This window comes from Thermobia domestica, chromosome 17 (assembly GCF_964235325.1).
Source record: "Thermobia domestica chromosome 17, izTheDome1.hap1.1, whole genome shotgun sequence".
Lineage (NCBI taxonomy): Eukaryota > Metazoa > Arthropoda > Insecta > Zygentoma > Lepismatidae > Thermobia > Thermobia domestica.
In genome coordinates, this window is record NC_137470.1 from 165,461,195 (window position 1) to 165,484,653 (window position 23,459).

At 37.8% G+C, this 23,459-nt stretch overlaps 1 protein-coding gene across 2 annotated transcripts in view; it reads left to right on the forward strand.

Annotated features, from left to right (window-relative positions):
• The window catches only part of LOC145674469 (WD repeat-containing protein 70-like), a 121,588-nt gene that overhangs the window by 30,078 nt on the left and 68,051 nt on the right, over nucleotides 1-23,459 (forward strand). For both annotated transcript variants that reach the window (XM_081744580.1, XM_081744579.1), the window contains exons 4-5: nucleotides 9,138-9,331; nucleotides 21,421-21,490. In XM_081744580.1, the coding sequence (XP_081600706.1) occupies nucleotides 9,138-9,331; nucleotides 21,421-21,490 (264 nt within the window). The remainder of the gene's footprint in view (nucleotides 1-9,137; nucleotides 9,332-21,420; nucleotides 21,491-23,459) is intronic.

Consider the following 23,459-nt stretch of genomic DNA (forward strand, 5'->3'; position numbering starts at 1 on the left):
TCGCCGGACCAATTTTAGGAAATTTTACCGGCTGAATTGGAGAATTTATTTTGATGAATCAGCACTATATGTAGGGGCGGAAGGGACTGTTTGGAGGAGAGATACATTTATTATGATTTAGTGGCGGAAAAGGTAATGTGGAAATGGGGCGTATATGTCAAGGTTGTGACGTATCGTATTTGAGTTTTATAGAGTTATACAAAAGTAACGAGCGTGTAACCTAACCAACATAACTTTGCTAGGTGGCCACTACGGAGGTATTTTTCTGCACAGTGTACAAGTGCTGTAATTTGTGTTCTTAAGTGGAGCGTTACTAACATAAAACAATGACAGGTGCCATTGAAGCACGTATCATTGGCAAAATCCACATGTTTTCAGTAAGCTTGCTAACGCGCGTACTCACCGTCGCTGACGCGTCTGCTCCCTTCGATTGCACCTCCGTCGTATAGCGCGGACTCACGAGCTTTGCCCTGCCCTGACTATGTTTGATAGTATTCGTGCTTTTTAGTGACAAGTTAGCACAGGTTGGTTTGTGGTTTTTCCCTGTAGTTTTTATGCCATACTTTCGGACGTCGCATTTATACGCTAATAGTAAGTTTCTGTTTCAAATTCTAAAAGTGTACACGCGTCTGTTCTGAAGGTAACTGACTTGTAACTCCACCTAATCTGAGCTAAGGTAACGTAATCCAATCTAACCAAATTTAGTACTTTTTTTTTTCGATTTTCATGTGGTCCTGCAATATAGCATGAATACCTTTTTTTTTTAGTTTGTGCTTCAAGTAGCATTCTATTACGTAAATATTAATGCTCAAATCTAAATATGATTACGACCTTGGAATGACATAATTTGCAATCCCCACTTTGTCCAGAAAGAACAAATCTTAAAAGCCAGGATTTTAAGTATGCCACCCCATTATCAACAACGAAGGGGAGGGGAAAAGCACTCGCACTCAGAAAGACCTAAACACTACAAATAGAATCTCGTTGTGTCTGCTGTTTTTTTTAAATAATAATTTATTATGTTAGTGAAAGATAAAGCAAACACACTTGCAGAGGAAAGACGGCAATTCTTTTTTATAGAATTGAATATCAAGCTTCAATCTCAATATATCAGTTTCAAATTACAGTGCAACTAGCTCTTTTATCGTTATTTCTTGACTTTCCTTCTACATTTGTTATTTTTTTTTAAATTATAAAATAAAGACAAGACAGGTCTTCATTTCAAAACTGTGATAACTTACTAAATGGAACAGGCGTTCGCTACTGTTCAAAAATTGAGTTCTTGTATTTGATAACAATCAACTAATTCATGCTTTGATCTGTTTGACCATTCGCTTTAGCAGTGTCCATGTAACCATAAACCAACGCGACCTAAACATGATTTATGAATGTAGTATTCAAATAGAAGGTCAACTTAGTAATTTCAACTACCATCATTATGAAATCTGTTTCCAGCAAGAAATATTTATTTTAAACAATATAGTTATGCCATATTTTACCGCCCCTCGAAATTTGTCGCCCCGTGCAAATGCACGTTTTGCACATATGGTACACCCAGCCCTAGACAGAATTAAATCGTCACAATATATTAGTGTAAAAATATTCACAAATGTTAGTGCTCAAATTTAAATATGGTTGCGTCCCTTGTCTTGTCCTGAAATAATTAAATTGAAGGAATAGAATTTTTAAGTTGCAAACAAATAGTCGCAATAGTTTTAAATCACAAATTTACTGCACACTAACGAAATCTGTTGGCGTCATACCGGTTTGTAGCTCAGGTAGCGACATTTGTTTAGCGTGACGCACACACTGACACGTTTCCTTTTAATAAACGATTGGTTGAAGGGAGAGTGTGACTCAAATGGTAAAGTGTTTACGTTTGGTGTGAGGGGGTTTTGGTTCGACCTCAAACTAAAACTATGTGAATTACGGATGGACAACATTCTGTCCATTACTTCCATTAATCATCCATCTCCATTAGCCTTAAGAGCATAGCAGTGTCAGTTTTCGAGCGACGACAGAAGAGAAGAAAGTATGGTTATCGTGAAAAAATCGAATTTGGTACTTTCCCAACTGATTTACACATTTCATGACCCCCACATACCGAAAAAGTTGTCTTTCTATGTTTGTCCGTCCGCTTGTCCTGATGTACACTCGTCTGGGAGACATACCGTTCAGCATATCTCCACTCAGTTTTGAACTTCAGGACTTTGTATGGGAATCTTTAGAGGGTTTCTGAATTTTCTTGTTAACTCCAAGTTTACTAAGTGGTGAAGAAAACGTTAATTGTGATTTCCTTGAAAACTACTGTAACGATTTTGTTTATTTTTGATAATTCAATATTTCGCTAAAACTCTATAAATATAACATAAACCGTGAATCTAAGGGAATTCAGAAGCGATAGTTTACTTCTGAAGGTGAGTTTTTCTTCTTCCTCGGACGACTTTCTCATAGAAATGACTCGGACAATCTTGTTTGTATTTCGTAAATAAATCTTCCATTAACAAATCTACAATGTCATATATTTAATTAAAATTGACTGTTTGCAACTTAATAACTCTTGAACCATCCGACCAATCTGGATCAAGTTTTCAACGTAGATGAGGTTCGGGCCTGAGATGGTTTTTCCATCATATGACTTTGACGGCACAACTTAGGGGAAGGGAGATATATAAAAATGATCAAAAATGACCGATATTAGTGTCGAATCCATAGCTTTCGGGGTCACTGAGATAAAGAGTGACACTTTCGATGCAGTTTAAATCCAAATTCAGTCCCGCAACTTGGGGGAGGGGGTATATAAAAGTGATCGAAAATGACCGATATTAGTGTCGAAACCATAGTTTTCGGGGTCGCTAGGACGAACAGTGACATTTCCGATGCCATTTAAATCAAAATTCAGTTTCGCAACTTGGGGAAGGGGGAAATGTGTATATAAAAATGATCGAAAATGACCGATATTAGTGTCGATTACACAGTTTTCGGAGTCGCTGAGACGAACAGTGACACTTCCGATGCCGTTTAAATCCAAATTCAGCCACCATTAGTACTCCTAGAAGGGAATGGTGAATTAAAAATAATTTAAAATGACCAATATTAGTGTTGAATTCATAATTTTTGGGATCCCTAAATTAATTGGTGATAGTTTTAGTGCCCTTTATGTCCAAAATGAAACAATCTCCCCGTGCGAAGAACGGGTATTCTGCTAGTATTTCATAAATAAATGTTCCATTAACAGTCCTTCAATTTGGTATAAGTCATGTTTCGTTAAAATATTCCCAAGGAGTAGGTTACTTTTTTTTCGGACGAGTTTCTCAGAAACTGCTCAGACAATTTTGTTGGTATTTCATAAATAAATGTCGCATTTAAAAGCCTACGATATGGTATAAATATTTTTTTTTTTTTAAACAACCACAAGGGATGGTCTGCTAGTGCAGTGAGTTTCCTTCGATACAAAGTTTTCCGAAAACACGTATTATAATTTCATTCGTATTATGTAAATAAAAGTTTCTTTAATAGGTACAGCATAATACAGGGTAGCGCCCGAATAGTTGACATATTTAAATATTATATGCTACCTCTTATTAATGTAATGAAAATGATTACATTAGTATTTACTGGTTACTGCATTCCTTGAAAAGTGTCTCAATGCAGCAAATGTTGTTCAATGTGGGCACTTTTACACCAAATAACCTCTTCAAGGCGGCTGCGAATGTTTCTTATGTCTCTGCGACACGTCTTACTACACAATTGCACTATGCGAACTAGAAGTTCCAAAAAACATTTTGGGGGTTAAAGCTGTAGAGCATATCCTTTAAATATCCCCAAAGAAAAATGTCACAGGGGTTTAAATAAAAACAAAAGTATAGAAAACAAGAACATTTATTCGCTGCAATACGGACAAACGTGCTTGTTTAGCCATTCTTTTCCTTTGAATGCAGGATTCCGATAAGATTACTTGTCATGCCACGCCAACGATAGCTTTCCGTGATTTTGAATATCTGTATTTTCGCGGACTGCAAAAGACTTTTGTGTGTTTTAAATGTAACAGAAAATATTTTTTCATACTCTAAGAATCACATGGGTCAGTTATTCTTGGGGCAAAGTTTAGTGCGGTGGCCGACACCCTTTGTTTTCATAATTAGTCTAGTCTAGTTGCTGGTGAAAGGAACATCTAGGGAGATAATGTTAGTGTTTGCAATTAAAAACATCTTATGTACTTGCTATAACTACTTGATAGGCTATTAAAAATTGCATTTGATGCAAGGGTTTCTTCTTATTGTCATAGCTAAAATGCTTGAGTTCGGTTCGCGAATTCACGGCTTTAACTCCGGCTCAGAGTACAGTGCTTCGATAATATCTAAATGTTTGACGTCTTATCTTTTTCGATTGGTACATTATTAATCCAAAATTTTGAAGAATTTTCGTCACTGAAGTTTTTAAAACGGGTACAACTATTAAGAAAAGTTTATAGACCACTAGCAGCGTTCACCCCGCTTCGCTGCGGTCACCCCGGAACGCAATAAACTTTGTTACTTAGATAATTTTTACTTTTTCGCTTTCAAGTGATATGATAAAAACCATAGAAGATTGCAGTAAATCTTAACATTATATCGCCTGTCATTTATGTTAACCCGCCCCGCTTCGCTGCGGTCATCCCGGTGCTGGCATATTGTAAAAGTGTCTGTAAAAATAAGCAAATCAATTAAAAAATTTTAAACAGAAGATTCAAGCTATTTTCCGCTGTATATCGCCTGTCATTTATGTTAACCCGCCGAGTGACACGGTCATGCGGGTTGCATATAAATACGTTTATTTTTACCTATGATGAACTAATAACAAAGGATTTGTACGTTATGGACACTTGAATGGTCAATTATCTCAAGACACTGGTAATTAAAAATTAAAGTGATATGATAAAAACCATCTAGGGTCCAAATCCTAATAACCCCCCAAAAATGAAAGAAATTGGTTCAGCCGTATTAGCGTGATGAGCGGACAAAGAATTGTACGTTCTCTTTTATATATATAGATATAATCTTTCCATTAAACACTGGAAAATACTTTTGCTGAATTTTGAACGCTTAAGGGCGAGATATGCTTAGTATTGATGGATAGACTTGTCTATAGTTGATGTAAGTTCTGGTAATTTGTAATATATTGCTTGTTTGGAAAAAAAAAAAAAATGAACACAAATCTCTAAGATATACAAGTCAACTTGGGCCCATTCGCAATTGAAGGATTTAAAACAGTACCGCAGAACAAGGATAACAATAATAAACTCTGTAATCGTAATATTGGAACGAAATTGTTTGGAAGTGTTGGGATGGTGTGTATGTTATATGTTTAGCGTTGACAAGTTATTTAGCATTTTTGGGGTGAAGGCTGTTGTTGATTATAGATTGTGTTTGTATTCGTATTTCAAACGTGAGTTAAAAAAGAACAAGGATTTTGTGTATCACAATATTGCGAGCGGTGATTATATTCAATGAGTAAAAGCAGCATGCATACTTTATACCAGTTGCATTTAGTAGCTGAGAGTACAGTTCATTTTCATTAAATTCTAGTCCACTTAATCTACAGCTTCAAGGCATTAGTTTATGATTATCTGTGATCATCTAATTTTTGAATAGTATATACAAAACCTGGTTAGTGAGGACAAACTCATTTTGACTCTGATTAGTGAGAAAAATATAATTAAGTCAATTGTTGACATCAAAGAAATTGAAGGATAAACAGTGTACTATATGGTTGCAAACATCGAGTGCTAGTAGAGATGAAGACAGTGTGAGGGTTTTCTCGATTTTGAGAGAAATATTTTGTGAGAAAAGAGGGGGAAGGAGCGAGTGAAGAAGTTGGTATAGTGATACTCGTGACCAATCCTGTAGTACGGGTGATTAATTAGACATCTCGCGTACGCGTAACACACTTGGCTTTCGTGGAATGTACGCACGGATAAATTCTCTCTGAGAGTACCTTTGGTATGCCAAGAAAGTGGAAGAATTAATTTAAAGCAAGGTCTGAGGAAGGTGCACAACAGTCCGTATTAAATTGGATTAGTACGGGACAACGATTTCTTTTTTTTTTTTTTCTGCAGTGACGAACCTTCAGATTTATTAAATTATGAAGGCTGTTGTTTCTTTAAACAAGCTACCATAGATGAATTGAGGAGCTCCAAAGCAAAAAGCACTGAGTCCATAATAAAAAAAATCAGGAAAGCAGAAAAAACTAATAGCTCCGAAACTGTCGCTGTCTTAAGTAAACTGTTAATGTTATATGTTAACTAAAGTATTACAAGTTATGATGGCATGATTACAGAAATCAGTTTTTTAGTAATAGCCGAGTTATTTTTTAAAAAAAACATTTTTGACAAAATGTATTTTGATGCGAACACATCGGAAATGATGAATCTGAGATTACATAAATGAAATACAGGGACACACAACAGTATATGAGGCATGTAGAAGTATCTCTCTATGTATGCGATTATTAAAGGGTTACACGCCATAAAACGAACATATGCACTACAGATTGATAACAATGAACTTTTGCTATAAGAATACACATACATATTAATATGCTCTGCAGTAATATGCTCTCAATTTCATGTTGTGTTTCATTCGATATCCACTTCCTCTTCCAAGCTGTCACATTCCGACGCACTTTCGTTTTGAGTACAACGTGCAGGCTGTGGATCCAGTGCGTCAATATAGAACTGAAGCACAGGTTCACGTCTCCAGTGATCTCCGAATCGCTTTTTTAGATTTGCAGCGTCAGCTTTCTTTGCATCGGTGATTTTCCAGGGGTAGTGGTGGGGCATCTGGTACGCTGGCAACCTTCATCCCTCGTTTCAGTGGTTGACACATACTGTTTACAAAGGCCACCAAATTGTACGTTGTTTCAATTTTGAAAATAACCCCGGGACGTCCTTGGTACAAAGCTTTCTTCAGGAACACATGCTTCATGTCACTTTTTTAGGGAATTACCTAACGCTTTTACATCTCTCAAATGGTAGTCCACGCCTAGAACTTTCATAGTCCCAATTTTGCGGTATATTCCACTGTAACTATCAGGGTTAGAATTTCGGAATGTTTTTGAAAAGACTTTTCTAACACTCTAAACAATCGGTCGGTGGGGAGACAGGAATGCCCTCGCACTGGAAAGTGCATAGTAATATTCTTGAAAGATGATGATCTTCGCAGAAACCACATGATTAAGGGATAGACAACAAGTGTTTTTAGTTTTACCACCGCATTATTCGGGAAAAAATCGAATGGACTTTGTAGGAGCGTAAAACTGTCGCTGTACAGACGCCAAGTGATGTGAACTAGGGATGGCCACAAAGTTCCTGTTTCGGCGGAACCGGTTCTTGGAGATACGGTTCTGGAACCGGTTCCGAAAACCCGGTTCCAGAACTGGATCTTAGGAACCGGTTCCAGACCTGGATCCGAAAGCCCTTAAAGACCCGTAAAGGAGGCACAAATTTCACCTTCAAAACACTGCAAAGAGGACCATGTGCTTGTGCCCCCAGAAAAATGTTTTGGGCCACCGGTGTTTTTTTTTTTCTTTTTATTTTGGTCCACCAGTGGGTGTTTGGCCAAACGAGTTGGGCAGTTTGCCTGTTTAACCATTGAGTTTGCCAGTTACCCAGTTTATTTAGCCAAATGAGACAAGCGGCCGCCGCCTGCCTGTCGCTTCCACCATTTCATCTAGCACACTGTTTACAGCCTTCCAGCAGCTCGGGTTTAGCGTAGGGATCGTCAAAAATTTTCGGTTCCAGACCTGGATCCGAAAACCAGGTTCCAGAGCCGTATCTTGAGCACCGGTTCCAGACCTGAATCTGAAGAACCGGTTCCAGACCTAGATCCGAAAAACCGGTTCCGGAACCGAATATTCTAGAACCGGATCAGTTCAGACCCGAAAACCGGTTCCAAGAGGAACCGGTTCTGGCCATCCCTAATGTGAACAACGTTCTAATCACAGTAGACTCATTCATACTGATAACACGCGAAACAACTTGTGAGCTGTGAGCTACACTGTCCCCTATTGTCAAATAGCGCTTTCTGCATCAAGTGCTGTATTTCACGGCTGTTTTACGCAGTGACATAGTGACTTTTGAACCGAATGGGTAACACAGATCGCTTCCTTGCTGGCGGTTTATAGAAAATCCGCATCAAAATGCACATCGTCTGCGGATGGACTTAGCGTGTTTTGATTTGAAGCTCCTTAATTATCGTGCTTGCCTCGTAGCGTTGAATGTCCCGGCTTTCAAAACCTGTCCAACCATTCTGACCTGATTGTGGTAGACAACATTGTGTCCATGAGTTTTCTCGGTGTATTCCAGTTTCCTCCCACTTTCTAATTCCAACAATTCCATCATTCACCTGCCATAATCATCGTCTCTCTTAGCCTAAAGGGCATAATCGTGGGACGCTAAACTGAAAGATTTCATTTTCCATTGTGACCTGAGTTTTCCCATTTTTTAATTTCAATGTCACGAGGTAATGGTCAAAAATTTTGTTTAGATAAAACTTTATTGCTTATTGATTATGCATAACATAATGATCATATTTTGCTTTCTTTTATTTTTCACTTACTAGCACTAAAATTAGGACACTTACTGCCCTAAACTTCCCACACCAGCCAAATGCTGAGATACGATACCACGAATACACGCCGTGATTGCTTTCTTTTTGAATTTTTGGGACTACGGGGAAAGCTCTTCCTAACCTGTTCGACAATAGCAGCAGCAACGGGCGGGCGACCTGTGATTTCACATGACGAACAGAACAACCAATCTCAACAGGGTTCTTGTGCCAACTGTAAATTGTAGACCTACTTGGAGGTTTCTTACCTGGAAGGACAGCAACTTGGAAAAACCCCAGTCCTAGTTTAGCTGGCTTTCCCGAGATTGAAATCCCAATATCTCGCAAGTAAGGAACGAAACCATAGTAGTTTTCATACTCTTTAGGGTACGTAGTGCAGCGCTTACATATTCTCAGAAAAAAACAATAGATTCAAAATTTGTTAAAATATTTTTACCCAAATCGCTGTCGATCTCTTGTTGAATTATAGATTTAAAAAAAAAAAAGAAAAGAAAAGTGCAGTCTTGTTTATTGTTTACATTTGTTTTCAAGGATCTGAAGAGTAAAATTCCTGCTAGCCATGAAGTTTCACTTGTGCATGGAAACCGTCCCGTATTTGCTGTGGCAGCTGATCCAGCTGGTGCCCGATTGGCAACAGGTTCTGCAGATTATGAGGTGCGATTTTGGGACTTCGCAGGAATGGACGCTACACTGCAGAGCTTTCGTAACTTGCAGCCATGTGAAAAGTAAGTGCTCACTCAGTTATTGTATTCGTTTACTTTATTTGCAGTAAGAAAAATGTTTGCGTCCCAGCGATATGCAAGCTCACGAATTCAGTCCTAAAGCTCATGAGTTTGATCACACACGTTTACACACAAAAGTACTTTCTTATTTTCAGGAGGGCTTTGAAGCAGTATTGAAGTACTAACTCGTCTACGTATTTTTAAGACTGATTTCTAAAGTAAGATGATTTAGGCCTTTTACTTTAAATAATTAGTATATTTAATTTAGATGAACAATTTGTGATTTTTAATAGAAGAACAGATTTTCTTTTCTTTTCATCTGTGTTTTATTTTTATTAGCGTATACTTTCTACCAGATTATTAATACGAGGACTGTCCAGAAGGTAGCAGACGTTTTGAGATATAAATGTAACAGAATAAACAAATCAAACGGTATTAACACATTTGAAAGGTACACTCTTAAGCTATGTTTCCACATAATTACCATGCAAATTAAGGCACTTATCATACCGTGGCACAAGTTTTTCAATACCGTCCCGGTGGAAATCTGCCGTCTGCGATTTCAACCACTGGCTTACACCAGCATGCAGTTCGGCGTCTGTATCATGGGGAAAATGTTCAGAAAGTTTCGTAAACGTGAAAGGACGATTTGCACGAATATCGTCGTCAATTTGCCTCACCACAGTTCATGAGACACAAAGCTAGCTGTGACACTGCTATCCTCATCGTGAACATTGGAGTGGCCACTTTTAGAATCAGTGCACCATTTACTCACTCGGCCTTCACTCATTGTTTCATGTCCGTACAGTTTACACAGTTGACGATGGATTTCAATTAGCTTGTGGTTTTTTGCCAACAAAAACCTAATCACAGAATACACCTCACAAGAGACGGAATTTTCTATTGCAGCGCACATTGTAACACGTTACAGAAGGCACAGTAAGATCTTCACAGGCCTCACGCTACAACAGTTAGAAGCATACTGAGTGTGGCAATATTCTGTCATCAAGACGGCGTCTCTAGCTGTCACTGTCTTCCTCACAATTACAATTATTGTTTGCAGTTGGAACAAAATTGTGTCCTGGACGCTTCAAAGCTTTTCCTTTGCTATTTAATTTAATTTTATTTTATTTTATCCCTACCTGAGCTACCAACCTATCTGATGAAATCTGTAGCGAAAGCACTTATATTGTACTTTATTAAGTGGTATTATTCTGTTTTCAGTATCAGTTATATTAATGAAAAATTTGAAGCTAATGAACAAAAATCTATTTGTGTTATTATTTTTAAAAAAAACTATTTGTATATTTAGAGTAGGGATGGCCAAAATTTTCCGGAATCCGGATTCCGGAAATTTTGTTTTCCGGAATTGGAAAATTTACTTTCCGGAATTCAGAAAAATTCCGGATTTCGGAAAAATTCCGACATTCGGAAAAAATCCGGAATTTAGAAAAAATCGCAATTTTTCCGAGATCCGGAATTTTTCCGATTTTACTTCCCGGATTCCGGAAAGTAAAAATTCTGGAATTGCCCATCCTTAGCTAGTAGCTGTTAAAAGGAAACACAATAATGAATAGGCTATATATACTGTATTAATTTCTTGTAGTTGGATATGTCTTTATCATTTACGTAGACAATTGCTACTGCAGTTATTTACTACTTTATGAGAAAGGTCTTATTTTCACACACAAAAAAGTCGCCAGTATGTCTCAAACATTATCGCGTTCCCACCTGCAGCTGCTCCAAAGCACTGCAAACTACTTTGTAACCAGGCGAAAGGCAGTGAAGGAAAATAAATCTCAACAAATATTCTAATAACATTCGCTTATTGTCAACATACCTACAGTGAGCGCAGAAAGTGTTCGTACACCGTGCATACTTTGTATTGAAAACAGCTAGCATGAGAACGGGAGGTGGAAAATATATATATAACCAGAATTAAGACTACACATTCATACATTTTATTTCTATATACAAGAGAAAGGCCAAACAAACACAATCACTGTTTTGTTCAGAAGAAAAGAGAGAATTCCTTTTTTGTAAACGCAAAAAGTCACCGTACACTTCTGCTTGAATTAATGCTTATAAAGTATATTACGTTATTTAATATTTTGTGGGATTACCCTGTGCGTTAATGATTGTCTGTAGTCTTCGTGGCATTGATTTCACCTGTAGTAGTTCGTAGTTCTGTAGTTTCGGGACTGATTATGTCCCATTCTTCTTGAATAGCTTTTCTTAGGCCTTCTTTAGTAGACAAGCTGTGCCTTCTGATTCTTGTCTCCAGAACAGATCATAGATGTTCTATGTGGTTCATGTCGGGGGATTGGGGAGGTGTGCAAAGCTGTTTCAAGGTATTATAGAGTCAGGGGCGGATCCAGAGGGGGGCGATCGGGGCGATCGCCCCCACCCCCAAGAGGAAACTTTCTTATTTTATATATAAATAAACCCATCCATAACAAGTTTGGAGCTCTTAAAAGTAGCAGTATTACCGCCGACCGCCCCCCCCCAGAAGTCCGTCCTGGATCCGCCCCTGGCAAACCTTGCAGACAGGCCTCGTTCAACAGTACAAACAATAATTGCGATGTATAATGTTTCTATCACTGTGCGAAACCATAAAAAAATAATAATAATAAAAACAAAAGAACTGGAAGACCAAGAGTGTTGAGTGAACAAGGTAAACGGTACATTATTAGGGAAAGAAAAAAGGTTCCAAAAAGTAGTGCTGTGCAATTGGCAACGGATCTGGAAACACGCGGTGTTAAAGTATCAGCCAGTACAGTGCGGAATATTTGCAGGGTATCATGGTCGGATAGCCAGGAAAATGTTCTGGGTGAACAAGACAAATCGTATAAAGAGACTAAAGTTTGAAATAGAGTATAAAGATATGTGATCAGGCTTCTTTCTGGAATAGGGTCATATTTTCGGACGAAAGTAAATTTAATTTTATCGAGTCCAATGGGAGGCGTATGGTATGGCGCAAGGTGAATACAGAGATGAATCCACAAAATCTCGTCCCTAAAGTAAGACACGGAGGAGGGTCCGTGCTCGTCTGGGGTTGTATGAGTGCCTCAGGAGTGGGTCGTCTCCACCTTATCGATGGAGTGATGATCCACAAAGTGTATATTAACATATTAAAGGAATATTTCCATACTAGTGCGCAGAAGATGGTTCTTGAAAACAATTTATTGTTCAGCAAGACAACAACTCCAAACATACAGCGGAAAATACTCGATTGTGGCTACTCTATACAGGGGCGGATCCAGGACGGACTTCTGGGGAAGGGGCGGTCGGCAGTAATACTGCTACTTTTAAGAGCTCCAAACTTGTTATGGATGGGTTTATTTATATATAAAATAAGAAAGTTTCCTTTTGTGGGGGGGGCGATGTCCCCGATCGCCCCCCTCTGGATCTGCCCCTGAGGTTTGCTATCTTTCTCAAAGACTTACCCTTCTTATGCACTTCAATAATTACTTTTCTTGTCTCCTCATTTGTTTCTGTTCGGTTGCTTCCCATTTCGACAGCCCACCGTGCAGTTTTTTCACTCCTATTCACAACTAAACTCATTTTGTTACTCGTCATGCTATACAGAGGTGTATACTCCGGTGAATACTAGTGAACCCCAGTTGTGGTATCTTTGTTTCGTATTCGTACGTCAGGTGTACGATCACTTTTTGCGTCTACTCTATACATTTTCTACGGAATTTATTTACTTTCTGACCATTAAACTTGTCTTTGTGGTTCTTTATTGATATATTCATAAAGCTTAGTTTTCATTATTCATATTGTGTGTGTTATTACACTTCTTAAATTTTCTGTTTCTTTTTCGCATTCATTCTCGTTTCAATAGCATAGGTGTACGAACACTTTCTGCGCTCACTGTATGTACAGTAAATACAAATTTATAATTTTTGACTTTACGAAGTATACAATGTCATCATCATAGGTATTCTGCCTTTATTGGCAGGTCACTTGCCGCAGCTGAGAACCTTCCATGCTCCACGGTCCTCCGCTAACCTTTTCGTCTTCGCGTATGATCTTTCTGTTTTAATATCATCCATTAATTGTAGTCTCCTTCGCCCCCTCCCTCTCTTTCCCGCCACCATACCCTCTAGGATGTCCCTCATGATACAATCTCTTCTTAGGCAATGTCCCAACCAGTTTCTCTTCCTCTTCCTAATAATATCTAGAAGTGCTCTTTTCTCACCCACCATTTCTAACACTCTCTCATTCGTTTTCCGCTCGACCCAACTAATTCTTTCCATTCTTCTCCACACCCACATTTCGAAGGCTTCCAGTCGATTTTCGTCACCTTTACGTAATGTCCACGTTTCCGCCCCATACAGTACAACACTCCACACGAAGCATTTTATGAGTCTTTTTCTTAACCCTTTGTTCAAGGTCCCACAAAACATACTTTTCTTTCTTTTAAAGGCTTCTTTCGCCATTCCTATCCTTGCTTTTATTTCACTTTCGCATTTCATGTCATTACTAAGAATTCTACCCAGGTATCGAAAACTATTCACTTGTTCTATTTTCTCCTCTCCTACTTTTATATTTGACACAGACCCCTTCGTTCCAATCACCATGGCTTTTGTCTTTCTAACATTTATTTTCATCCCATATTCTTCAAAGCCCTTTCTAATTTTTTCTAACATTTTATTGATTTTCTTTTCAGATTCTGCAACAAGCGCCATATCGTCTGCAAATCTTATACATCTAATCATTCTACCTCCTACCGAAATGCCATCATCATCATGTAGGCTCTTTTTCACTATCTCTTCTAGATAGACATTAAATAGTGTTGGCGAGAGGCAGCATCCTTGTCGAACTCCCCTTCCAATTGCACTCTCTTCCGTCAGTTCTTCCCCTATCCTAACACTTACTTGTTGGTTCATGTATAAGTTTCTTATTAGTCTTCTATCTTTCCATTCCAACCCTATCTTCGTTAGAACTCCCAACAACAATTCCCAATTCACGCGTTCAAAAGCCTTTTCAAGATCAATAAATATAACATACACCTCTTTCCCTTTTTCTATAAATCTTTCACCGATCGGCCTTAATAATCCAATTGCATCTCTTGTGCCCTTGCCTCTTCTGAGCCCGACCTGCTCCTCCTCAACCTCTTTATTTGTTCTTTCATATAACCTTCTGTTCAGTATTCGGAGCAGAATTTTAGCTGCATGAGATATGAGACTAATAGTTCTATAATCCTCACATCTCTTTGGGTTCGATTTCTTAGCCATCGGTATCATGATCGTTTTTAGAGAGTCTCTTGGCCATTCTCCTGTTTCATATATTTCATTGCATAGTCGCCACAATTCTTTCTTTCCCTTGTCTCCTATATTTTTAATGAATTCTATTGGTATGTTATCTATTCCTGTTGCCTTTCCATTCCTAATCTCGGATATAGCCTTTTCAAACTCATCCCGAAGAATACTAAATCCTTTATCATTATGTAATTGTTCAATAATTAATTAAGCAGGCATTCATTAATTTATATTAATATAATAATTAACAAAACTAATAAGCGGGTGATTGATGGCTCAGTGGTAGAGTTTTTATCTATGGTATTCTAACCCAGGACATGTGGGTTTTCGATGGCTAATTTTGTGTTCGAAAATTTTCCCGGTGGTACTCTTGGTTCCCTTTCTTATATTTGTTCCATCATCACTCATTAACGAATTTAGTTTATCAAAACTCTATAGCCATATATTCATTCTGTCCGTCAGTGAAACAAACAGCCTCAAGAACTATCTGATGGATTACCAATCAATTTTGGCCATGATGTACAGAGTCAATAGTTAAGAATCGAGTTCCCTGATGAATGTAATATTCAAACCGGAAGCTGTACAAATCAACCATTTCCGGTTTTAACGTTAATCATTATATAGTAAATATGGTAATAGATAGCGAGAAGCGGTTTCCAGTAATCGACATATATAACATTCATGTAGATAGAATGTTACCCAGTTTGTGCATCTGCTGAAAATAATGAGCTTAGGTATTTAGAGAGCATTTTCCGCTTTAGAAAATGTGTGCTTGGTAAAGAATGTAGAGAATTAGCTGAGTCAGGCACGTAGCTAGAATATGGTAATAGGAAGGGGGGGGGGGTCTGTCACAAAATACTGTGGTTATTTACCAGGGGCTCAATCATTCTAAACTATTTTATTGGCAACATATATTGGTTCGTTTAGCCAAGATTTCTAATGGGGACATGATATGAAATACTGTGGTTACACACCAGAGGCTCGATCAATCTAAATATTTTACTGACAACATACCCATATTGATTGGTTAGGACAATAAAATGAGGATATATTAGTAAGTATTTTAATAAGAAGCTATGAAGAAATCTCGAGTAAAAGAATATAAAAAAAAAAGTATTGAAAAAGATATCGTCTTCCGAGGTCATTCGAACGGTGTCGAGAATTTTGCGTCTGGGAAATTTGCGCCCTACCTCAAGAACAGGGAAAATTGCGCCTGCGATGTACCTCCACCGGGAAGTTTGAGCCCTGCGAAATAAAAGAACCTATTGGAGCTTACGCATTTGCTCGGAGGGGCTGACATTACAGCATAAACAATCCTCCCCCCACAAGCATGCCATTTGTGATTTATTTTCATTGTGGCTATATAAGGGGAGAATAAACTTCAATATAAGCCAAAAGAACACAACGGATCAACGCAATCACTGCTTCTTCCAGAGATGATTTTGGGGGAACACTGGCCTCCCCAGAGCTCTCAGAGTGCCCCCTCGGAGGAGACCAAAATAATACGTCTATAATATAATAATAAATAGAATAGTACCAGCAGTGACCCCCTCCGGAATACTAAATGTGCCCCCCGGAACATTTTTCCTGAAAGAACGACTGAACGCAATTGTGTGTTTGAAGTGTAATTCCAGCAAGTAAACACACTGTACATAGTTTTCTTGATAATATTACTGAACTGATTTTACATTCACTTTACATTTTCTTTTCTATATTTTGTGTCCTGAAAAGCCAAACAACTCGCAAGGATTGTGAACAGAGATATCTGGGTAGAGCCAAACAGCCTTTTGTAGATTAAATTATACTCTTTGATTATATTAATAAATAATTATATATCAGTCATTTATACGTTTATTGTAAATTTTGTAGTATAATGAAAAATTGTATTTGTATGGATAGTCCTTTAGTGAACTAAAATTGTATTTTTTTTCATTTGTTCGGAATATTATAACGGATGGAGTAACTCACTGAGACGATGAGAGGCAAGCCTAGTTCAAGTGCGAGTGGAAGTTACTTTACACAATACAATAATAAGTTGAATTGTAGGGCGCTAACATCCCAGTGCAAATATATAGCCGGTGCATTTTCCCCTCTTTTTGGGGTAGGGCGCAAACATCCCAGTGCAAACATATTGCGAGCGCATTTTTTCCTATTTTTGTGGTAGGGCGCAAATTTCCCGGGCGCAAAATTCTCGCATTCAAGGAAAATATAATGTCCGTGAAGTTGACAAACCACTTATGTCAGACTCCAATTTCGACTTTAAACGTCGCTAGTGCTACGTTAGTGTTCGATAGTGACGCAAATCGTTAGTACTCCAACTGCATGCCAACACGCCCACTTCTAAGAATCATCTCAAAAATGAGGTTAACCGTTAGAGCAAGTAAGTGCTCATTGGTGCCATTAACATTAACGTTAATGCCTCCATCGTACGGCCCTTCGAGTAATAATAACACCACGTTTTTTGCTAGTCTCAATGCGTCCCTATATTCTCGCGAACATTCTGACGTGCCCAAGTTAGTTACTTTTTTTTGGGGGGGGGGGGGACTATTGTTTATCTGTTATTGTTTATTGTTAGTCTGCAGAGTAGTCCTTACATTAATATGCCATTGTCCTTGATAATCATTGTGTATTTACAAGCAATTTGTTATTACTGTTAGAAAATATCAAAAAACAACAGATAAAATCTACTACTTAACGGTTCATATTTTTCTTTTACAGTACATAAACGATTAATAATAATAATAATAATAATAAGACTATTCCAGCATAAAAGTTATCAATTGCATCACACTGGCAACAAGCGACGCATATTTTAACTTCATAAAAATCGTTTCTCACGATTTTCTGGAAAACTACGTATGATAACATCTTCATTATGTCAAGTTGTTTATCTCAGTGTGATATATGTCTTACCTCTGGACAATATCACAGTAAAACAAAAATTAAATATTAGGAATACATCGTACTTTTGGACTACATCTCATTAACCATGGGAAGATTGAGTAGTGTATACTTTAGGATGTAAGTTTCAGCTTAACTTGCATCATACATTCTTAGGATTACAAAAAGGAAATTTGTTCGTTTGCATTTGAACAAAATTCTTAGGATTACAAAAAGAAAAAAATAATTTTTCCGAAATCCGGAATTTTTCCGAATTCCGGAATTTTTCCGAATTCCGGATTTTTTCCGAATTCCGGAATTTTTCTGAATTCCGGAATTTTTCCGAAATCCGGAATTGGCCATCCCTAGTTTAGAGAATACAATCATATTCTGAAATAAAAACAGTTACAAATATTGTATTACTATCCAGATGTTGATTGTATAATTTAAAGGGGCCTCGGTGGCTCAGTGGTAGAGCGTTCACCTCTGGTGCTTGAGATCTCAGCCCCCCGCCAAGTGAACTTTGTGGTGGACAAACACCGTGTGCGTGGGTTTCCTCGGGGTTCTCCCGTTTCCTCCCACTTTCTTGATTCTAACATTTCATTCATTACTCATCATCACTGTCTCCTTTAGCCTAACCGGCATAATCGTGGGACGTAAAGCTCAAAGATTTCATTTTGTATAATTTAAATGCTTCTTGTTTATTTACTAGAATCGTTCCGTTTTCTTGTGTCTGTTTCACAGTATGCACAGGTTGGATGAGGATTACAAATGTTTCAAACGTAACTTGCAGTACATAATGACTTTCACTTACCAAATTCAAAATACTGTACAGTGTGTGTCTAAAGCTCGTTTAGAATGCTTGGGAGATGAATCTGTGTGTTGAAACAAGAGAAAATCAGTTGAGAATGCTCCAAGAGCATTGCCAGAACGAACTTGGAGATATGGAGCGGGAAGGATAACTGCTCGTTCATACACGTAAAAGTAAATCTCTTTATCCACACCTCCTCCTGTTTCTCGCAAAAATTCGCAAAATATCATCTCTCTATGACTAACGGTTCCCGAGAAAACGCTCCTCAAATCTCCCGAAATTCTAACTTTTTTGGCCACCGGTTACTATTTGGTACCAAAATGTTCACCATCCTCTTATGTATTGGCCAACACCAATATAATCTCTCTATGACTTACGGTTCCCGAGATATGGATCTTTAAATCTTCCGAAATCGGAACTATTTTTTGGCCAATATGTCGGGAATGGTAAGTCATAGAGAGATGATGATGGTGTTGATCAATATGTAAGAGCATGGTAAACATTTTGGTACCAATATTCACTGGTGGCCACCGGTCACTATTTGGTACCAAAATGTTCACCATCCTCTTAGGTATTGATCAACACCAACATTATCTCTCTATGACTTTTGATGCCAGAGATATGGCTCCTTAAATCTCCGAAAATCGGCCATTTTTTCACCAATATCTCGGGAACAGTAAGAGTGACGCGAAAAGTTCCATCACTTTCTCAGATTGTTTTTGATGCTCTTTCGAGTGAGGGCTCAAAATTGAAAAAATCGCAAATAACAGACAGACAGACACACAGACATAGAGAATTCAGTAACTAACTTTTTAAGTTCGTTGAAAGTGTAGTAAGTTTCCTCGGAGTCGCTTAGTTTCAAACTTACAGAATGTCTAAAGCGTGAGAAACTGAACCTTGGAGGTGATATCTCCAAAACTACTAGCTGTTGAGCTGAGGCGGCATATTATCACCTTAAACTTTTAATTTGCTCTATCCAAAAATGCATGATCCAGAATCTTTTAGGGGATCGCAAGGGATTCCACCACAGGGAGTAAGAGATTTTTGGATATTCCTTAGGAAAGATAGATCCCACTCTTGACACGTGGAACGACGTCGCACCAAGTACAAAAATTCCTTGACAGAGCATCGATGTCTGGAACAGAATCAAGATTTCGAAGGATTTTCGGTGTGTTGTGCGTAGTTTCATAACGACAGCAGCAAATAAGTGTAGTGGATAACATGAACTTAAACTAGGGATGTACTGCTACTTGAAATACTGTAAATTATTGCGTAATATTTATTCAAATTGTGTAACAATGGATAATGCCTTGAACTAGCTAGGACAAAGTTATTACTGATATCAGTATTCCCTTACTACCGAGAATGATTTGTAGTTACCATGATTCTTTCCTCTTTATTTATTTTTCAACAACATCCTTTAGAAAATGAATTATCAATATTTAAAGTAAAAAAAAAAATAAATAAATAAATAAAATAAAGTACGAAACATATAAATAAGCTTTTGTGGCAAATCAATTAATTCTACGAGAAATACTGTCCAATTGAAAAAAAAAATGCCACTACATACAGACCCGTGGAAATATACTAGTATACCTAAACATGTTAGTATTCCTGAAATTCAAGATTTTTAATTATTTAGGTTGTCTCTTCATAGATGGACCCACATTTACTATTGACTGTATATTTTACTACAATAGAGTCCCTAAAACTCGGCACTCGATAATCCGTCAGTCCGGATAATTCGGCCACTCGATAGTCCGTCAGTCCGGATAATTCGGCCACTCGATAATCCCTCAGTCCGGATAATTCGGCCACTCGATAATCCCTCAGTCCGGATAATTCGGTCACTCAATAATCCCTCAGTCCGGATAATTCGGCCACTCGATAATCCGTCAGTCCGGATAATTCGGTCACTCAATAATCCCTCAGTCCGGATAATTCGGCCACTCGATAATCCGTCAGTCCGGATAATTCGGCCACTAGATAATCCGTCAGTCCGGATAATTCGGCCATTCGATAATCCGTCAGTCCGGATAATTCAGCTACTCGATAATCCGTCAGTCCGGATAACTCGGCCACTCGATAATCCGTCAGTCCGGATAATTCGGCCACTCGATAATCCGTCAGTCCGGATAATTCGGCCACTCGATAATCCGTCAGTCCGGATAATTCAGCCACTCGATAATCCCTCAGTCTGGATAATTCGGCCACTCGATAATCCCTCAGTCCGGACAATTCGGCCACTCAATAATCCCTCAGTCCGGATAATTCGGCCACACACTGGCAGGGCGAAAAAAGCCACGCGTAGAGCCATTCAAGGTCATTGCCCACGTGCATGTGTCCTCTCTTCCCGAATTCTCATTTTCGTGTATAGCAAAAGCTTTATACCTTCATAAAGTACGTACCTTTTCTTTGTTTAAGGATAATTGATCGGTTTATTCTCTGTTGTATTCTCAAGCAACCAACACATACAAGTACAGTACTGCGTTTTCTGAGGAAACATTCGTACTTATTCTTTTATAACCCCATTCCCGATAACCTGGCATTTTCACAAACTCGGCTACCCTTTGGTCCATATTAGACCCAGTTTTCGGGATTGGTGTATTTAAGGATGAAAATATTTCCACTGTAGATAAAAAGAAAAGGTATTCGTTAATCATTTTTAAGCTATTTGCTTTTAGGATGAGTTTTACGTCCCACGGTTATGCCAGTTAGGCTAAAGAAGTCGGGGGATAATGAGTAATGAATGAAATGGTAGAATGAAGAAAGTGGGAGGAAACGGGAGAACTCCGAGAAAACCCACGCACAAAGTTCACATGGCGGGGGCTGGGATCGAACCCGGGACCCTAAGCACCAGAGGTGAACGCTCTACCACTGAACCACCGCGGTCCCTATTTGCTTTTAGCGTAATAATACGTTGTGTACATATACTTTATTATTATTATTATTATTATTATTATTATTATTATTATTATTATTATTAGCTTTGTCAAAAAGAGACTAGAATAGCATACGTTCATTTGTCCATTTTTTGCTGTATATTAAAATATTTCAATGAGTTTTCTAATTGTTTGTGTGTTTGATACTTTTTCTATATGTAACTTCCGCGTGTTCTTTTTCTCTTTTTCTAGTCACCCGATTGTCGGACTACAATACTCCACCACTGGAGATGTGCTGTTAGTAATTTCTGGAAATGCACAGGTATGTTTTATTAGTTTTTGAAGTAATTTTGTATTCTGGAAATCAAGTAAACTATAAAGCGTGTTACTTGCTGCTGACACAGAACTTGAATGACTCTGAGTTGGAGAGGGAACTATCTTACCTGCATGAGATCAGACCAATGGATTTTGTAAAGAGAATTTTTTTTTTTTTTTTTTTTAAATTGAGCGGTACGTTCTAAAAATGTTTATGGTGGAATGCTCGAAGAACTGCATTGGCTCCGTTTTTGTATTACGATAATGTGCTTGTATCTGTTCTCTTTATTTTCGTATTTTATAGCCATCTTGTTAACATAGTGCAGGTCTTCGTATTATGCCGGTGTCCACAATATCACATTATATGTGTTAGGTCCTAAAAGTCAATTAATTCAAAATTTCGCTTAGCACACTTATATCTCTAAATGTAATATTCTAAGTGTGATCTCGAAATCCTTAAATCACTGTAACCACATATCCATTAACATCCCTTTATTCTTAATCTTACTCGTTCATATACTCATTAAATCATATATCATATATATATCTTAATATCTTAATAATCAAAATTTGTATCGTGTTAATCCTCTTCCTAGTATTTCAGTAATCTTCGTAAAACTACTCAATATGTATCTCAATCTGACAATTATATCCCATAATATCTGCACATACAAATTTCTCTTTTTTCTAACGGACAGTGTCAATTAATGAACACTTTGTGCCCTCTTATATTCCAACAATATGAAAAAGACATTGTCCCGTTTGGGCCATATGGCGAACATTAATGACATACATTCCCGGCGGGAGCTCATGTGGTTCGGATTCCACGTTAATCAGTAGGCCCCGTCTTATATAGCCTCGCTGCTGAAAGGGGCGTTAAACCCAAAATCAAATCAACTCAACTAATGACATACATGAGTGAAAATGTCTTTATGAGTACATTAATGAACAAAAATCTGGCTTAGTTTACTGTCCTTTAAAACAAAGAGGGTGTTAAGCCATTGGCACACGAAGTCATGTAGTAAACCGCAGGCGTAAGGATGTTTGAGGTAAATGTTAGAGCTTCGAAAATAGCTTGATGTAGTTTCTAGAAATATATTCATTGATGCTCTGGTGATGCACATAGGGTCAGTGGCTCATCGTCAAGCTTATGAACGATTAGCGTTATTGTTTCTTGTACAATTCAATTTTTAACTTCATTATTTTTTTAAATACAGTTATATGACCTGGGAATATAAAAGCGGGGACCAGGACCCTCGCTTTATCAGTTACTTATCAACACTCTTACGAATATCTTCTGACTCAAAAACACACAAAGGAAGCCGCGCCTACCACATTTTACCTTATAAATATTCACATACATTTAAGCTTCTTTTCACCCTTGAGTATGATATTCCACTTCATCAGTATCCAAGAATAGCATCCACTAGAATTGTGTCTTCCGCTCAAAACTACATGTGAAGTTTGTTCTTTTTTGCTATAAATCATCCAGAAAGCTTTATTGAAAAGAAAGGGGAAAAAATGAAAAATGTTTTTGAAGGGCGAGAGAGGTCTAGCTCATTAACGACGGCGCCACACACCATAATGGAGAGAACAGATCCTTAAATACAAACTAACTCTTTCTTTATTTAAGAAGGGGGGGAAAAAGAAGAAAAAAAACGTTCAGTACAAAATGCAAATGCAAATGTCCAAAATTGTACCATAAGTTCGTGAATGGTAGTCATACGATGTATTAAATTTTGTATATTAAGTGTAGCTTAATGTTATCTTGAGATGTTGAGTATAGCGGATATATTATGTATTCTTACATGGTACAACAGCCCAAGCTTTATTTTTACAGATATAAGAAATAAGAATGAGTAAGTCCTGCAATAACAGCAGGAACCAAACAATAGGAATAGTTTTTTTAAGGTTTGCACATTCCCATGCCGTTGCCAACTTTTGACCTTGTTATAGGGCACTCGTAAATTTGCCGT